The sequence below is a fragment of the Mastigoproctus giganteus genome, chromosome 12 (assembly GCF_048544385.1).
Source record: "Mastigoproctus giganteus isolate SK-2022 chromosome 12, ASM4854438v1, whole genome shotgun sequence".
Taxonomy (NCBI): Eukaryota; Metazoa; Arthropoda; class Arachnida; order Uropygi; family Thelyphonidae; genus Mastigoproctus; species Mastigoproctus giganteus.
The window spans coordinates 53,985,593-53,999,427 of NC_143586.1; the positions used below are offsets into that span (position 1 = coordinate 53,985,593).

At 34.5% G+C, this 13,835-nt stretch overlaps 1 protein-coding gene across 6 annotated transcripts in view; it reads left to right on the forward strand.

Annotated features, from left to right (window-relative positions):
* Asph (Aspartyl beta-hydroxylase) overlaps positions 1–13,835 on the forward strand; it is a 265,429-nt gene that overhangs the window by 182,811 nt on the left and 68,783 nt on the right. For 4 of the 6 annotated variants that reach the window (XR_016547704.1, XM_090386374.1, XM_090386376.1 and 1 more), the window contains exon 10: positions 5,892–6,029. Coding sequence is in view for 5 of the 6 variants with exons in the window: in XM_090386374.1 (XP_090242500.1) it covers positions 5,892–6,029 (138 nt within the window). In the remaining variant the exon portion in view is untranslated. The remainder of the gene's footprint in view (positions 1–5,891; positions 6,030–13,835) is intronic. The other 2 variants (XM_090386379.1, XM_090386378.1) reach the window with 2 other exon arrangements.

The window sequence follows — 13,835 nt, forward strand, 5'->3', positions numbered from 1 at the left end:
CAGTAGAATACCAGTGAGGTAAGATCACATCCTGTTTGTGGGGGCTGCATTAGTATATGATGCAAGAAAGTAAGTTTATTAAAGGGTGGGTAAAGTGCGTGCCTGGCAACCCAAAGGTTGCCGGTTTTAATCTCGCCTTGGGCTTGGATCAGAGTAAATGCAAAAACTTTGGGGGTTGCATTATGACCACAGAAGCTGATGTGCCAACAACTAACAAAAAAAAAAAAAAAAAAAAAAAAAAACACACCACAGCAAAAAAAAAAAAAAAAAAAAAATACACACTTCCCATTTCATCGATCCATTCACTCCAAAAGTTTGTCCGGTTCTTCCTTGAATTTATTTAAGCTATTGACTTCCACAACAACAGTTGGAAGTTTGTTCCAGCAATCAACTAGTAACTCGCTGGCTAAAGGCAGATTTCCACATATCTATTGGCTGATATTCCTCCAGGTTCATTTTCTTTGTTGTGGAAACACATAATTCTCTAATAACAGGATAGATCGTTCCATTAATTGATTTTTCAGAGAAAAAATGGGGGCCAATAATCTGAACGTGACAAAGCCTGCACTACGTATGGGTTCTCAGGGCCCTCCCTCTCCCATATGTACACATTGTGCTAATTTATACTTCCTGAACCACTAAAAGTTGCTTCATCAGAAAAGCACTTTTTGTAGGAAACTTATCTACTTCAATTAACTGCAGCATTGTGGTGGCAGACAATTTTTCTGCTAGCCTGTCTGTTGGTAATAACTACTGCATCACTTGAACTTTATAGGCAAACAATCAAAGCCTTTTATGAATGATATTGTTTAATTTTTTGATTTCTGAATTTGAAGTTCTCATGAAGTGCATTGAATTAACTTTCTTTGGGTTTAGATAGAATACATCGTGAATGTTCTTCTAAACTTCAACAGACGTTTGAGGCTATCCTCTACCTTTATCATGTAGTAAACTTTCACGTTTCTTGAACTTTCAAAGTTCAAGAAACTTTGACAGTTCCTTGAACAGTTTCTTTGACAGTTCCTTGAACTGTCAAAGTTAGTATTAGTATTAATTACATATTTTTGCTGAAACAGCCAAAAAACAGGTGGCCGTTTAGCAACTTTCTGGATAAAACAAAATTTCTTATATCCCTGTCTATAATTCTTTTCTCTCAGTTTGAATTTATAATTTATACACTCTAGCATCATTTAATTTTATGAAAATTTCAACCTAATTCATTTTACCATTCTCTCCCAAAGCCTTATAAACTTTAGTAAGTCTTCCCTATGGTTTCTAGTTACCAAATTGTATAGCCTACATAATCAAAGCCTCTCCATATAAAGGCATTCTTTTGTCAATATCACCATCAGATTACCAATATTCAGACCTTTTCAAGAAGCTCAGTTTCTTTTTAGGTTTGGCCTCCAAACATGCTTGCACATAGGATTCCAAATTTGATCTCACAATTGCTTTATATAGCGAAAGTATAGCTTTTCAGTCTCTACTTATCTGCCAGTTACAATGATTAAATCATTATTTCAAGTGTTGTCTCACAGTTGCTTTATACAAGTCCGATTGAATAGTTCTGAGACTTGAGTTTTCTGAAAAGGGAAAAAAAAAAAAAAAAAAAAAAGACTTTTATAAGCAAGCTCTTCAAAATACGAGGGTTGTTCAATAAAGAATGATCATAATTTTCCATGAACAACTGTACTGCTTGCTACTTCTACTGAGCTGCAGTATTTAAGACTAAACCAAACTGCATCATATAGCAGCTGCACAGTTGACTCGTGTGCACAGTGTGACCTTGGTGGTCGGTCACGTTTATGCCTGTTCAGTTTCACATATGTAACAATAAATGTTTCACACAAGGAACAGTATGCTGCTCTTGTATTTTTTTTCCATCTTAAGAAAACATCAGCTGAAGCATATGAAATATTACAAGAGGCTTATGGCAAATCTTTGCTTCCATATGGCACAGCTTGCAGGTGGTTTAGAATGTTTAAAGATGGACATGAGTTAATCACAAAAACCGGTGGTCCTAAAACTCCAATCACTATTGTCACCTCAGAAACCATAAACACCGCCTCTATAATTATGAGAGAAGATCATCATATTACAGTAAGGCAACTGGCAAAGATGTTGAGAATGTTAGTAAGAAACACACATGATATTCTCCGTGACCATTTGCATATGATATATGTTTGTGCATGCTGCGTTCCAAGATTACGTACACCTGAGCAACAGAAACTTCGCATGGAGGTTTGTCAGGAGTTGCAATGGATGGTTACTGAAGATGGTGAGGTTCTGCACAAGGTGATAACAGCAAATGAGATATGGCTTTGTCATTATGACCCAGGGAGTAAGCAACAAAGCTCCGAAAAAAGCAGAAGTTGTGGCTTCTGCAAAAAAGGTTATGATAATCTGTTTTTTTTTTTTTTCTTTTTTTTTTTTTTGACATTCAAGGAATGGTTTACCAGCATATTGTGCCACATCATATGACTGTTAAGGGACCTCACTACAGAACTGTACTGCATACTGTGGAATCACATTCATCATAAAGGCAACTGCATGCATGATAGGTGGTGGGATGCTGCATCACAATGATGTGAGACTTCACAATGCTCATACTGTCATTGAGTACTTACCAGCATTAATGACAAATGTGTTCCTCATCTGCCTTACAGCTTTAACCTTTGCACCCTGCTGATTTTTTATTTCCAAAGTTAAATAAGGAACTGCAAGAAAAACGCGTCCAGTCATCAGAAGAAGTTGTAAAGATATCAGAGGCAATTCTCAAACATGTCAAAAAATGGCTTCCATGTTTTAGAAGAATGGCAGAAATATTGGAGTAAGTGCATGTCATTATATGGGGACTGCTTTGAAAAGGACCCTCAAAATATGGATGTGAATAAAGGTATGTTATGGGAAAAAAATTATCATTCTTTACTGAATAGTCAGTTTCTCCCTGATATTATGCACAGTCCCTGGGTTCCTTCCATTTTTGGAAACATTGCTGAAGTCTTTGACTGTGAGCCAATTGATGTATACTGATGTAATTTGCTTTATTTTAGAAAGGACTTTGATAGTCTCACATCTTGTGAATAAGTTAGGGGTGGGGAATTGAGGATAGGGTGCTACAGTGGATAAAGGGATGGTTAATTGATAGAAGAAAAAGAGTAGTTATAAATAGGTAGTGTTCGAATAAACCAGAATGATTGGAGTCTTTCAGGATTCTGGGCATTTGTTTTTAATTTTCACAATTAGTATTGATGATGGCACAACAGCTTCATGTTAGAATGTTACAATGATGTTAAGTTGTGCAGTGTCGTTAATAAGGACCAAAGAATTGTATTGCAACAGGACTTTGACAAATTATTCAACTAGCAATTAAACTTTAATGATAATATGTAGAGTGTCAGATATACCTCACACTAAAAATTTTTCATAAATCTTATTGCTTCTCATAATTTTCCAAAAACTTTTAATAATTATAATGAATTTTTTATTTGTTATTATTAAAAATGAACTGAACTAATCTGAAAGCATCAAGAAATAATTTTTTTTATTTACTTGTTTATCATCAGTTACCCTTGTAATATTGCTGTTTGCTTACATTATTTCAAAGTTTTAGCTATATGAAGCTTTAATCACTACTAATAACAGTATAGCCTTATCTTGCCCTTTGTGTTATGGATGTTGAGTGTGATCACTGTGGGGGGGAACACAAGAAAAATGAGAGAGAGAGAGAGAGAGAGAGGGAGGGAGGGAGGGAGGTAGGTAGGTGGGTGGGGGTGTATTCAGTGGAGAGAACTTTGAAATTTTACACTGTAAATGTTTTTTTGGAAAAATTCAAAATGACTTTCAAATAAATGTTTATTTTATTAAGTGTCATAATTATTGTATTAAACATAACAAGTAGTAATCATTTATTTAGTAAAAAGATTAAGCTTAAATGTTGCAAGAAAGCCAGGAATTCAAATTGGAAGAAGATATCCAAATGCAGCTCTATTTTGCCATTTTTAGTTATTCAGTAAAATGTTTTTCTAGAAGACTAACAAAAAAGTTTGCTGTTTTAATTGTAATGTTTGTTATAATTATACCAATCTTGTATCTTTATATAAATATAACAAAATTGTTGTTGTTGTGATTTTACAATAACTTTGGCATCTTAAAAAGATTCTAAAAAAAAAAAAAAAAAACAGTTGCACTGATAAAGGTGGTCTTTAACATTTTATCCATCAATATTTTCATTTGGAATAGTGCATATAAATGAAATGAATCAAACAACTAATGCATGCTTGCAAGTATCATTTTAATTTTCCAGTACTTGAAATGTTTATCAAGTACTGTTTTATCTTTCGATTTAAACAGGTGGCTGCCATTAGCTGTTGAATTTTAACCATTCTTAGAGTTTTTTTTAAAAATATCTTGCCTTGCCAAAGGTTCTGACATGGCAGGATATTTTATCCAGCTTAGTTGATATATATTCCTGTATTTTAAAAATTGTATATAAATTGCCTAAAAATAAAATATACTTGTTTTTACAAGTGTTTATTCATGTTACTAAATTATGCCGAAAGTTCCAAAAGCTCACTTAGGTGATGTGCTTGGACCTGTGTTTAGTAAAAGGCAGAAACTGTAAACTAGCCATTGAAGAACAAAATAATTGAAAGAAATACCCTTTTTTTAAACATTTAAATTGAAAAAGCATGGTGGATTTTGCACCTTATATAAAATTTTTATGACTTCAAACATTGTTATGCTTTGTTGAGAAAATTTTAGTAGAAAATAAAGTTGTGCACAATACAGCACAACAACAAATAATGCAAGGGTCTGCATGTGGGTTGGGTTGTAGTAATCGTAAGTTAAATTATCAGCTGGGAGATATTATACTGAACACTTCTGAAAATGTAAAGGACCTTGGGATTATAATACAGTCCAATATGTAAGTTCTCTCAATAGTATTATAGTATTGATGCATGGAGTATACAGGAATTTCATCCAGTAGAAATAAAGAGGTAACTATCCCACTGTAAAAATCACTGGCTAGACTACATAATGAATACTTCATTATGAAGACTGCATAATGTATACAGGTGTGGAGGCTTCAATTTTGAAAAGCTGTCAACCTACTTGAAGAGTATAAAGATGTACAGCAAAACTAGTTGTGGGTGTAAGTAGATACTCTTACAAGGGAAAATTCCAGTTCTGTAACTTATAATGTTTAGAAACTAGGCATTTGCATTTGATTGAGGTATTTACAGCAGTAATGGTTGAGCAAACTTAATGATGGAGGCAGATTTTCTTTTTATTTTAGGATGTGATGCAAACAGGAGATATAGATTCAAATTAAGGAAATATGATTGTAGTCTGGTTGTAAAAAAAGTGCTTTTAGTCAAAGAGTAATAACCAATTGGAACACAATACCATCTAGTCTCATAGAGGCAGACAGCTTATGTGTGTGTTTAATTAAAGAGGGATTAGGTAGGTATTTGGAGATGAAGTGCAAAACTTGGGAAACTTTTTTTTTTAGCAATTACCACAAAAAGTATGTAGCATCAGTTAAAAAAGGGTTTAACCCAACAGGAAAGCATTTTCAGACCAGTGTTCAAAAGAACATTTTTCTTTTTTATTAATTCCCATCACCCGAAACCAAGTAGGAGAAATCGGAATCACCTTGTTTTTCAATTTAGATAACCTAACAGATTATAAGCTTGAAGATCTGAGATGAGCCTCATTCATTCATTTTTTTTTTTTTTTTTTAAATTCCCCAATTTCAGGATTTATCTTCCAATTCAGCTTATTTGGGTAAAGTTTATTTTAAACTGTAGCATTAATTAAAAGATTACTATATAAAAATGTAATTATATTTTGTCAGTAAAAAATATAATTTTAAATAATTTCATTAGGCTATGAAAGTATACGAGCAAGGTGTCAAGGAAGGGGTCTTTTTATCTGTATACCAGAGGTCTCTTTATAATGTTCAAGGATTGACAGGAAAACCATGGTGGGAACCAAAAGATATACCTTTCTACACTTCCCTGTTGGTAACTTAAATAACTATTTATTTGTTTAACATAATTTTCACCTTGTAAGAGCATTCACTTTTAATTTTTTTTAATACAAAATGAATTAAATAAATGAATTGGATGTACAGTAGAATGTTGATTATCCGGAAGTCAGTTATCCGAAATAATTTGAAAGGCTGATTTTTCATCTTTTTTTATTTTATTTTATTATTATTAATGGTAGTATAATAATTTGAAAGGCTGAATTTTTCTTCTTCTTTTATTAATGATAGTACTTGAGACAAATGTTTATTATGCTACAAGAGTATTTCTGTTTTTTTTTTTTTTTTTTCGTTGTGTATCTGGTGGAACGTTGAATTAGGACTAATGGGATTTCTTGGAAACCACGAGTGATGGTTTAGTCATTTGCTTCTGTGAACTGAATGTTCCATGACATATTTTGTTCTCTTCATTTCATATTACATTTAGTTTAGCTCCAGATTCAATAAGAGTAATATCGGCCCAAAACTGCGCAATTTATTATCAGTTTTTTTATGCTAAAATGTCAATTAGATAGTATGAACCAGAGCTGTAATGCTCAATATGTTCTACGTTGATATCAATATTTGTAAAATAATAAGAGAAGTTTACCTCAATGTGGTACGTAGAACACTTTCGTATGATACTCTCCAGAAATTAAAACGAAAAAAATCGAAAAACTTACATTAGAGTAACAAATAATTTTAAAAATAAAAAAAAATTAAATAATTAAAAATCAATTTAATGCAATTAACGAAAAAATAGCAAAACGATTTCCCTTCTTGAAGCTGACAACGCTTTTTGACCGTATGTTGTGATCACAGGAATGAAAATTACCAAATAGTAGTAGTAGTGGCATGTGATGCAAGAAAGCAAGTGTATGAGCTTATGCAGCATCAGCCAAAAAAAGAATAGGGGGGAGTATAAAACATAAATAGGGATTATTTGTCTTCAACCATGCGTGTAAAAGCCCACGAATCGGAGATGAGATATGGCCGACGAACATTAACAGAATTATTGTGTAATTTAATTTCTACGGTTTCTACAATTAATAGTCGCGTATAATTACGTTGGACACTAAGTATTTTGGCCTCGTTAAATAAAAAAGTATGTTTTTTGTTAATGGCGTGAAAGGCTAATTCTGATGGTGCTGAAGGAGAAGCACGAACTAAGGCCGCATGTTGATTAACACGAATATTCAAAGGAAAATGCTTCGAACCCTGGTAAGACGAGTCGCAATCACTGCAAGAAATGTTGTATACTTGGTCATTAATTTGTGCTGCGAACGAGGAAAGGACTGAGCGATTGTTCAGTATAGTGTGTAATTTCCATATTAGCCTGGCCACAATTTTAAATTCGGTATCTTTAAAGAATCTGTTAAGATGTTTGTGCCACTGTTCAACATATGAGACAGAAATGTAGGTGGTAGATGACTTTCATCAACCGGTGAAATACCACCACTTTGCTTATTGGAGGCTTGAAGTGGTGAAACCCATGTTTAGACTCTAGAGCAAAGTTTCCGGCATCCCCCCCCTCCTCCCATACTTCTCCTTCAACCCATGCTCGGTACTAAGTACTATAGGTTTTGATACCTTTCGTGTTTGGGGTTTTCATAAAAAAATAAAAATAATAAATAAAGTATTTTTTGATATTACTATTGTTGGTTGGTGTAGTATTTTGTATCCTATCCTTAGCTTGTACCTAATTCGGTTTATTGTAGCAAGGGGATAACTCCTGTTTAAGAATCTGCTGGTTAATATTTGTATTTCTGAGCCCAAAGCAGATTCCGTCGTCGAATATTTTTAGGTATTTAGAAATTGATTAAAGATAATTGATCTTTTGTAGGTGAATGGGTGATAGCTATTATAATGTAGAAGCATACCGGTGTTTCTAGGATAGATGTTAAATTGGATTTTATTCCAGTCCTGAGTAAGTGTGAAATTTAGAAAATTTAATGACTTTGTAACCGTATCCTCCCTTTCCAGTGTAAATTTGAGTCTAGAATGAACATTATTAAACAAATGTAAAATGTCTTGAATAGTAATACTATCAGTAATAACTGGAACATCGTCTAAATACCTCTCATAGTATGTGATATGGGGTCGAAAAGGCGTCAAATCTATATGCTCAATCATTGAGAGATAGATCTCCAATATTAAGCCGCTCAGGCTCAATCCCACTGGCAAACCAAAAATTTGTTTGTGCACTTTGTCTCGAAAGATGATATAGTTGGCCTCAACTAACAGTTTAATTAAGTGAAAAATTTCCTTAATAGGAAGCTTTGTATGATTAATCGGTATCGAGTTATTATTTAACATATCCCAAATAATATCTAATATGTTTATAATATGTTTATTCAATGTTTATATTCATATATAATGAGGTAACCTCTAGTGAGAATAAATTGTCATTGTCACCAAGTCTACAGTCTTTAAGATTATTAAATAATGTATCGTAGTTCTTAATCCCAAATTGTATCGCCTGGCTAAAGGGTTTTATAATGCTATATACATGTGTGGCCAAGGATGAAAATGCCGAATTTCTGTAGGAAACAATAGGCCGAATAGGAAATCCAATCTTGCGTAATTTTACCTGACCGAAAAGTGCAGAAATATTGTATGTTCTGGCCTTCAATTCCTTTAACTGAGCCATAGTGATGTAGTCATTTTTTCAATAGTGGTTAATATTTTATTGTATTGATAGTCTAAATTGGTAAATAGTGCCGGATCTACTTCAAGATAAGTGGAGGTATCTGTAACAACTGATTCTAACTTATTAATATAATCAGGTTTATCGAGTATTAACACTGTATCTCTTTTATCGGCCTCTGTATATTAATGTCTTTATTTTCCCGAAGTTCATGTAAAGCTGAACTGTCATGTGTATTCAATTTAGGAAGTTGCGTTTCTTTTATGTTATTCAACACTTGGTTAACTTGTTGAATAAATAAATATTTGTGTGGAACATTACGAAGTCCAAGTTCAATATCAATTACGCACTGTTTTTTAGGTAGTTTTCGAGGTGATAAATTATAATTTAATCCTTTGGATAAAAGTGAAATCTGGTCCTGCGATAGCGTATATGAGGAAAGATTTGAAACCTGTTGATATGTCGGCTCATTGAATGCTGGGTGAGGGGGATGTTCGTGAACTAGCTGACGTATTCTGTGGTAGCACGTTGTGGATATGCGGTGTGGGGGGGGGTCGTCATCCAAATTGTATGCACTTGGTCGCAAGCCCGCGACAATGTGTTAGAATTGGTATGAACGTGTCTTGACCTTCCTGATAATGTTTGTAATTTGTTAACGTCTGTTTTTTATATCTGAGGCCTGTGCTTCCCGTCACAAATCTGTGGAGGTCTTCAATACAGACCAATCGTTAGGATGTAGATAATTTTTTAATTTATCGTGAAGCTTCCTTACCTGGGAAAGGTATTTTTGTTTAGTAGAATATTGAGATTTTAAAGCAAGTTTAATGATATTATGCGATGTGGCAATTGCTAGTTGTTTTCTGCCCAAAATTTTTTGATTTAAATTGACACTAGCAAACTTTGGAACAATGTTATTTTGAAGGCAATATTTTAGAAGCGAAGCGATATATTTTAGGCCGGGTATCTTAGTGTTCGTTTAACTTAATTTTGCACCAAGCTGTTGAAAAAATCCCCCATAATTATGTGTATCAATAGGTTATACCTGGAGAGAAAGGAAGTGAATGAAATAACCTATAACCTATCGATACACATAATTATTGTGTTAAATTGATTTTTAATTATTTTTAAAATTATTTGTTACTCTAATGTAAGTTTTTTGATTTTTTCTCTAATGCAAGTTTTTCATTTTAATTTCTGGAGAGTATCATACGGAAGTGTTCTACGTACTATATTGAGGTAAACTCTTATTATTTTATAAATGCTAAAATGTCAATGAAAAGAAACATCACTGAAATAGGTAGAAAACCAGGAAGAATGCGATATAATCAAATTGATATTATTAATGAACTTCAGAGATTCTGCAACAAAAAAAAAAAAAAAGTCAAACAATGTTCGAACATTATTTTTAAAAATTATTTAAAATTTTTTTTCACATAAAATTTGCAGTAAAATACCTATCTGAATAATACATATGTAAAATGTGTGAATTTTTATGTTAAGTTACGAATTTATTTTTTTAAAATTAAATAAATTTGGTTTTTTCATGCTATTTAAAGTCTTTTTCTTTAACCTAATACATTATAACAGAATTAATTTAATTTTACCTTACATTCGATTATCCGTAAAATTTTACTATCTCAATGAGGTCTAACATTAATTATTCTGCATATAATGGACCCTCTACTGTAATTGTATTTGGCTTTATGTTACATAATGTTAAACATTTACATTATCACAGCAAGCCTACTTTTTATTGCTACAATAAATTAATAGTGATTAAGTTTTTTTTTTTTGAGGAAGGAGAATGTGAGGCTGAAATAGCCATAAAAAGTGAAATTCAGCCAGTTGAGTTTCACTTTTTGTTCAAAAATTCAAAAAACAAATTACATTTCTGAAATTTTACAAAAATCTGAACAGATTGAGATGAATTTTTTTTTTTTTTTTATGAGAACCTAAAACACGAGAGGTATTACAACCTATAGTAGTACTTAGTACCGTGCATGGGTTGGAGGTTGAGAAGATGAAAGAAGATATTTGTTGACATAAGACTTGAACTTCTGTAGACTGATTTTCAGGAAATACGTATAAAGGAAGGTTGTTCCAGAAAACGGCAGTTAAATGAATAAACTAAGAAGATGAAAAGTTGGTTCTGTGAGTTTGAAGTTGGACAGTAAATGGATGTTGGCTAGTGGCGGCACATGTTTGGACTGTTTTGAAAGAGAGAGCAGGAATTATAGAAGCCAATTCAGAAGAACAGTACGTACTGTTCATGCAGCATGAACAGTACGTCTGTGAGACCGAGAGTAGAGAGACCCTGTTAGAGATGAGTCATTAATTAACCTAACTGCCATCTTCTGAATGGAACCTAGAAGCCTGAGAGAGGTTTTGGGGGCACCGCCCCAGATGTGGGAACAATATTCCATTGTAGGGCAGATTTGCGATTTGTGCAGAGTTAACAGCTGTTTGGAAGAAAAGTAATGCCGAGAGCGAAAGAGGAAACCAAGTTTTTTAGAAGCAGAGGAAGCAATATTTGTAATGTGCTTATGCCAAGAGAGATTAGAAGTCAGGGTAATCCCCAAAAGAGAGATATCATCTTGCCTAGAAATCGGAGTGTTACCAAAGATATGCATAGGAGCTCTTTGTGAGATATAGACAGGAGTGAGACAGACAGGACTGAGTTTCAGAAGGATTGAAATCAACTAAATTGTCTTTTCCCATTCGAGAATTACCTGGAGATCGGCATTTAAGGAATTGGTAGCAGATATTTGAGAAGTTGAAGCTGATTGAGCAGGGCAAGGTTTCTCAAACTGGAAAGTGGAATGCAATGTGCTATCATCGGCAAAACTATGGATAGAATTTCCAGTCAGTGGAAAAAGGTCATTAATATACAAGAGGAAAAGAGTGGGGGAAAGAACTAAACCTTGGGCAACACCAGCATTAGTGGAGAAGTTCGAAGACAGAGGGCCATTTACCATCAGTGAGCAATTAGAGAGAAAACTGGATAACCAATTACAAAAAAACAGTTGACAAATAATAAGATGGAAGCTTGTTTAGAAGGCCTTTACGCCAAACATGATCGAAAGCCTTTGAGATGTCAAGAGCAACTGCTTGTGTTTCACCGAACTTCTCCATTGAATTAGTCCATAAATGGGTAACATAGGCCAGAATATCACCAGTGGATCGACATTGATGGAATCCATACTGGCGATCGTTGATCAGACGAAAAGTTTCTAGGTAGTTTAAGAGTTGGCAGTTAATTGATTTCTCCATTATTTTAGAAAGAGTAGAAGAAATTGCAATAGGACGATAATTGGATGTGAGGGATTTGTCATCCTTTTTAGGAACTGGTTGTATATGAGCAATTTCCAAGGAGAAGGAAAAACACTTTTGAAACATGAAAGTGAAAAAAGGCTGCAAAGAGCAGGAGTAAGTTCAGGAGCACAGGTTTTGAGAACAAGTGGAGAAATATCATCAGGACCTGGAGCTTTCTTAGCATCAAGATTCATCAAAATCCTTCTTACATCCTTTTGATGGAAGACTACAGCAGCCATTGAATGGAGCATGTTGGGAATGGTGGGAGGTGTTTTACCAAGATCACTAATACATGAGTTGGATGAAAAATGAGATACTAGCAGGTCAGCTTTTTCCTCGGCTGAAGTGACAATAGTACCATCTGGTTTCGACAAAGGTGAGAGCAGAGATGGGCAAAAGTTGAGGCCAATAGCTTTGGCAAGAGACTAGAATGCTTGGCTACCATTAGGCAAGAAGCAAGTTTTCTGCTCTTAGCCTGTTCAAACTCTAGTTTGGACTGATTAATAACTGCTTTACAATTGTTGCGAGCTCTGGTGTAGGTAGAAAATGAAACTGAAGAATTGGAAACATGCCAATTACGATATGCAACATTCTTATCTTGAACAGCCTTAGCACATTTATTGGAAAACCAAGGTTTAGATAAAGGACGAGATTTTAAGGTGGAATGGGGAATAAAGGATTCCATTCCTACTAGAATAATTTCACTGACACGATCTGAACAAATGTTGACATCAGAAGTTTTGAAACAGTAATCTGACCAAGGAAAAGAAATCTCACAGGTTGGGAATAGCCATGAGATAAAGGCTCCATTGGAGAAGAGATAATCACTAAGTTGTGATCTGGGGTGCCTAAAGGGCCACTCACTTCAACCGTGTATTTTGTTTGTGAGAAAAAGATCGAGCGCGTTGGCCGTATTGTTAGGATTGTTCAGTATTCTGGTAGGTAAAGGAACAATCTGTGCGAGGTCATTAATAATTACAAAAGCCTCAGCATCTCGACCAGCTGGGTCGGTATGACTAGAAAACGGAAGCCAGCTGTGGTTGTGAAAATTAAAATCACCAAGGAAAATTACCTCAGTGTTAGGAAAGTTTGACTGGCGAAAGTCAAGTTGCAAAGAGAGGAAATCGAAGAGTTCCAAGTGATTAGTGGAATTGGGAGAACAGTAGAGACAACAGATGAATTTGACACCATGAGGTAGAGAGATTTTAAGCCAGAGGAGATTGAAAAGTGGAGATTCCGAATGACCAAGTCTCTGACAGGGAATATTGGAATGGACATATGCACAAGTATCACCTTTGAGGCGAAAGGAATCATACAGCGAATAATTTGGGCAACTGAGACGAGCAGTGGTTGAATCAACCGATAACTGAGATGAGCAGTGGTTGAATCAACCGATAACTGAGATTCTGTCAGAAAAAGTACATGGGGTTTGGCAGACTCTAAGTTGAAATGGACATCATTGAGATTAGAACTGAGGCCACGTATATCTGTGAAATGAACTAGGAATTGTTTGGGATGTTTAGATCTTTTCGCAGGTAAGTTTGCTCTATTAGTTTGACAATTCATGGTGTATTCAATAGTAAGAAAATGTGTGTGTGTGTGGGGGGGGGGGGGAGACATGCTGTATGAAGTAATGAAAATTTTGGATATGGCATACACATGGTAAGAATATACCCAGATCCTTCACATAACGTGGCCTCGATGATGCCCCCCCCCCCTCTCCAGTCACTATCTGGCAGAGTAGAGGCAGCAAGGTTATACACTAGCTGATCCAGAAGCCTCCTAGAGAGTTACCAATAGGTTCGGTCCAGTGTTTGCGAGGGTACAGCTCTAAAATGGTGTTTG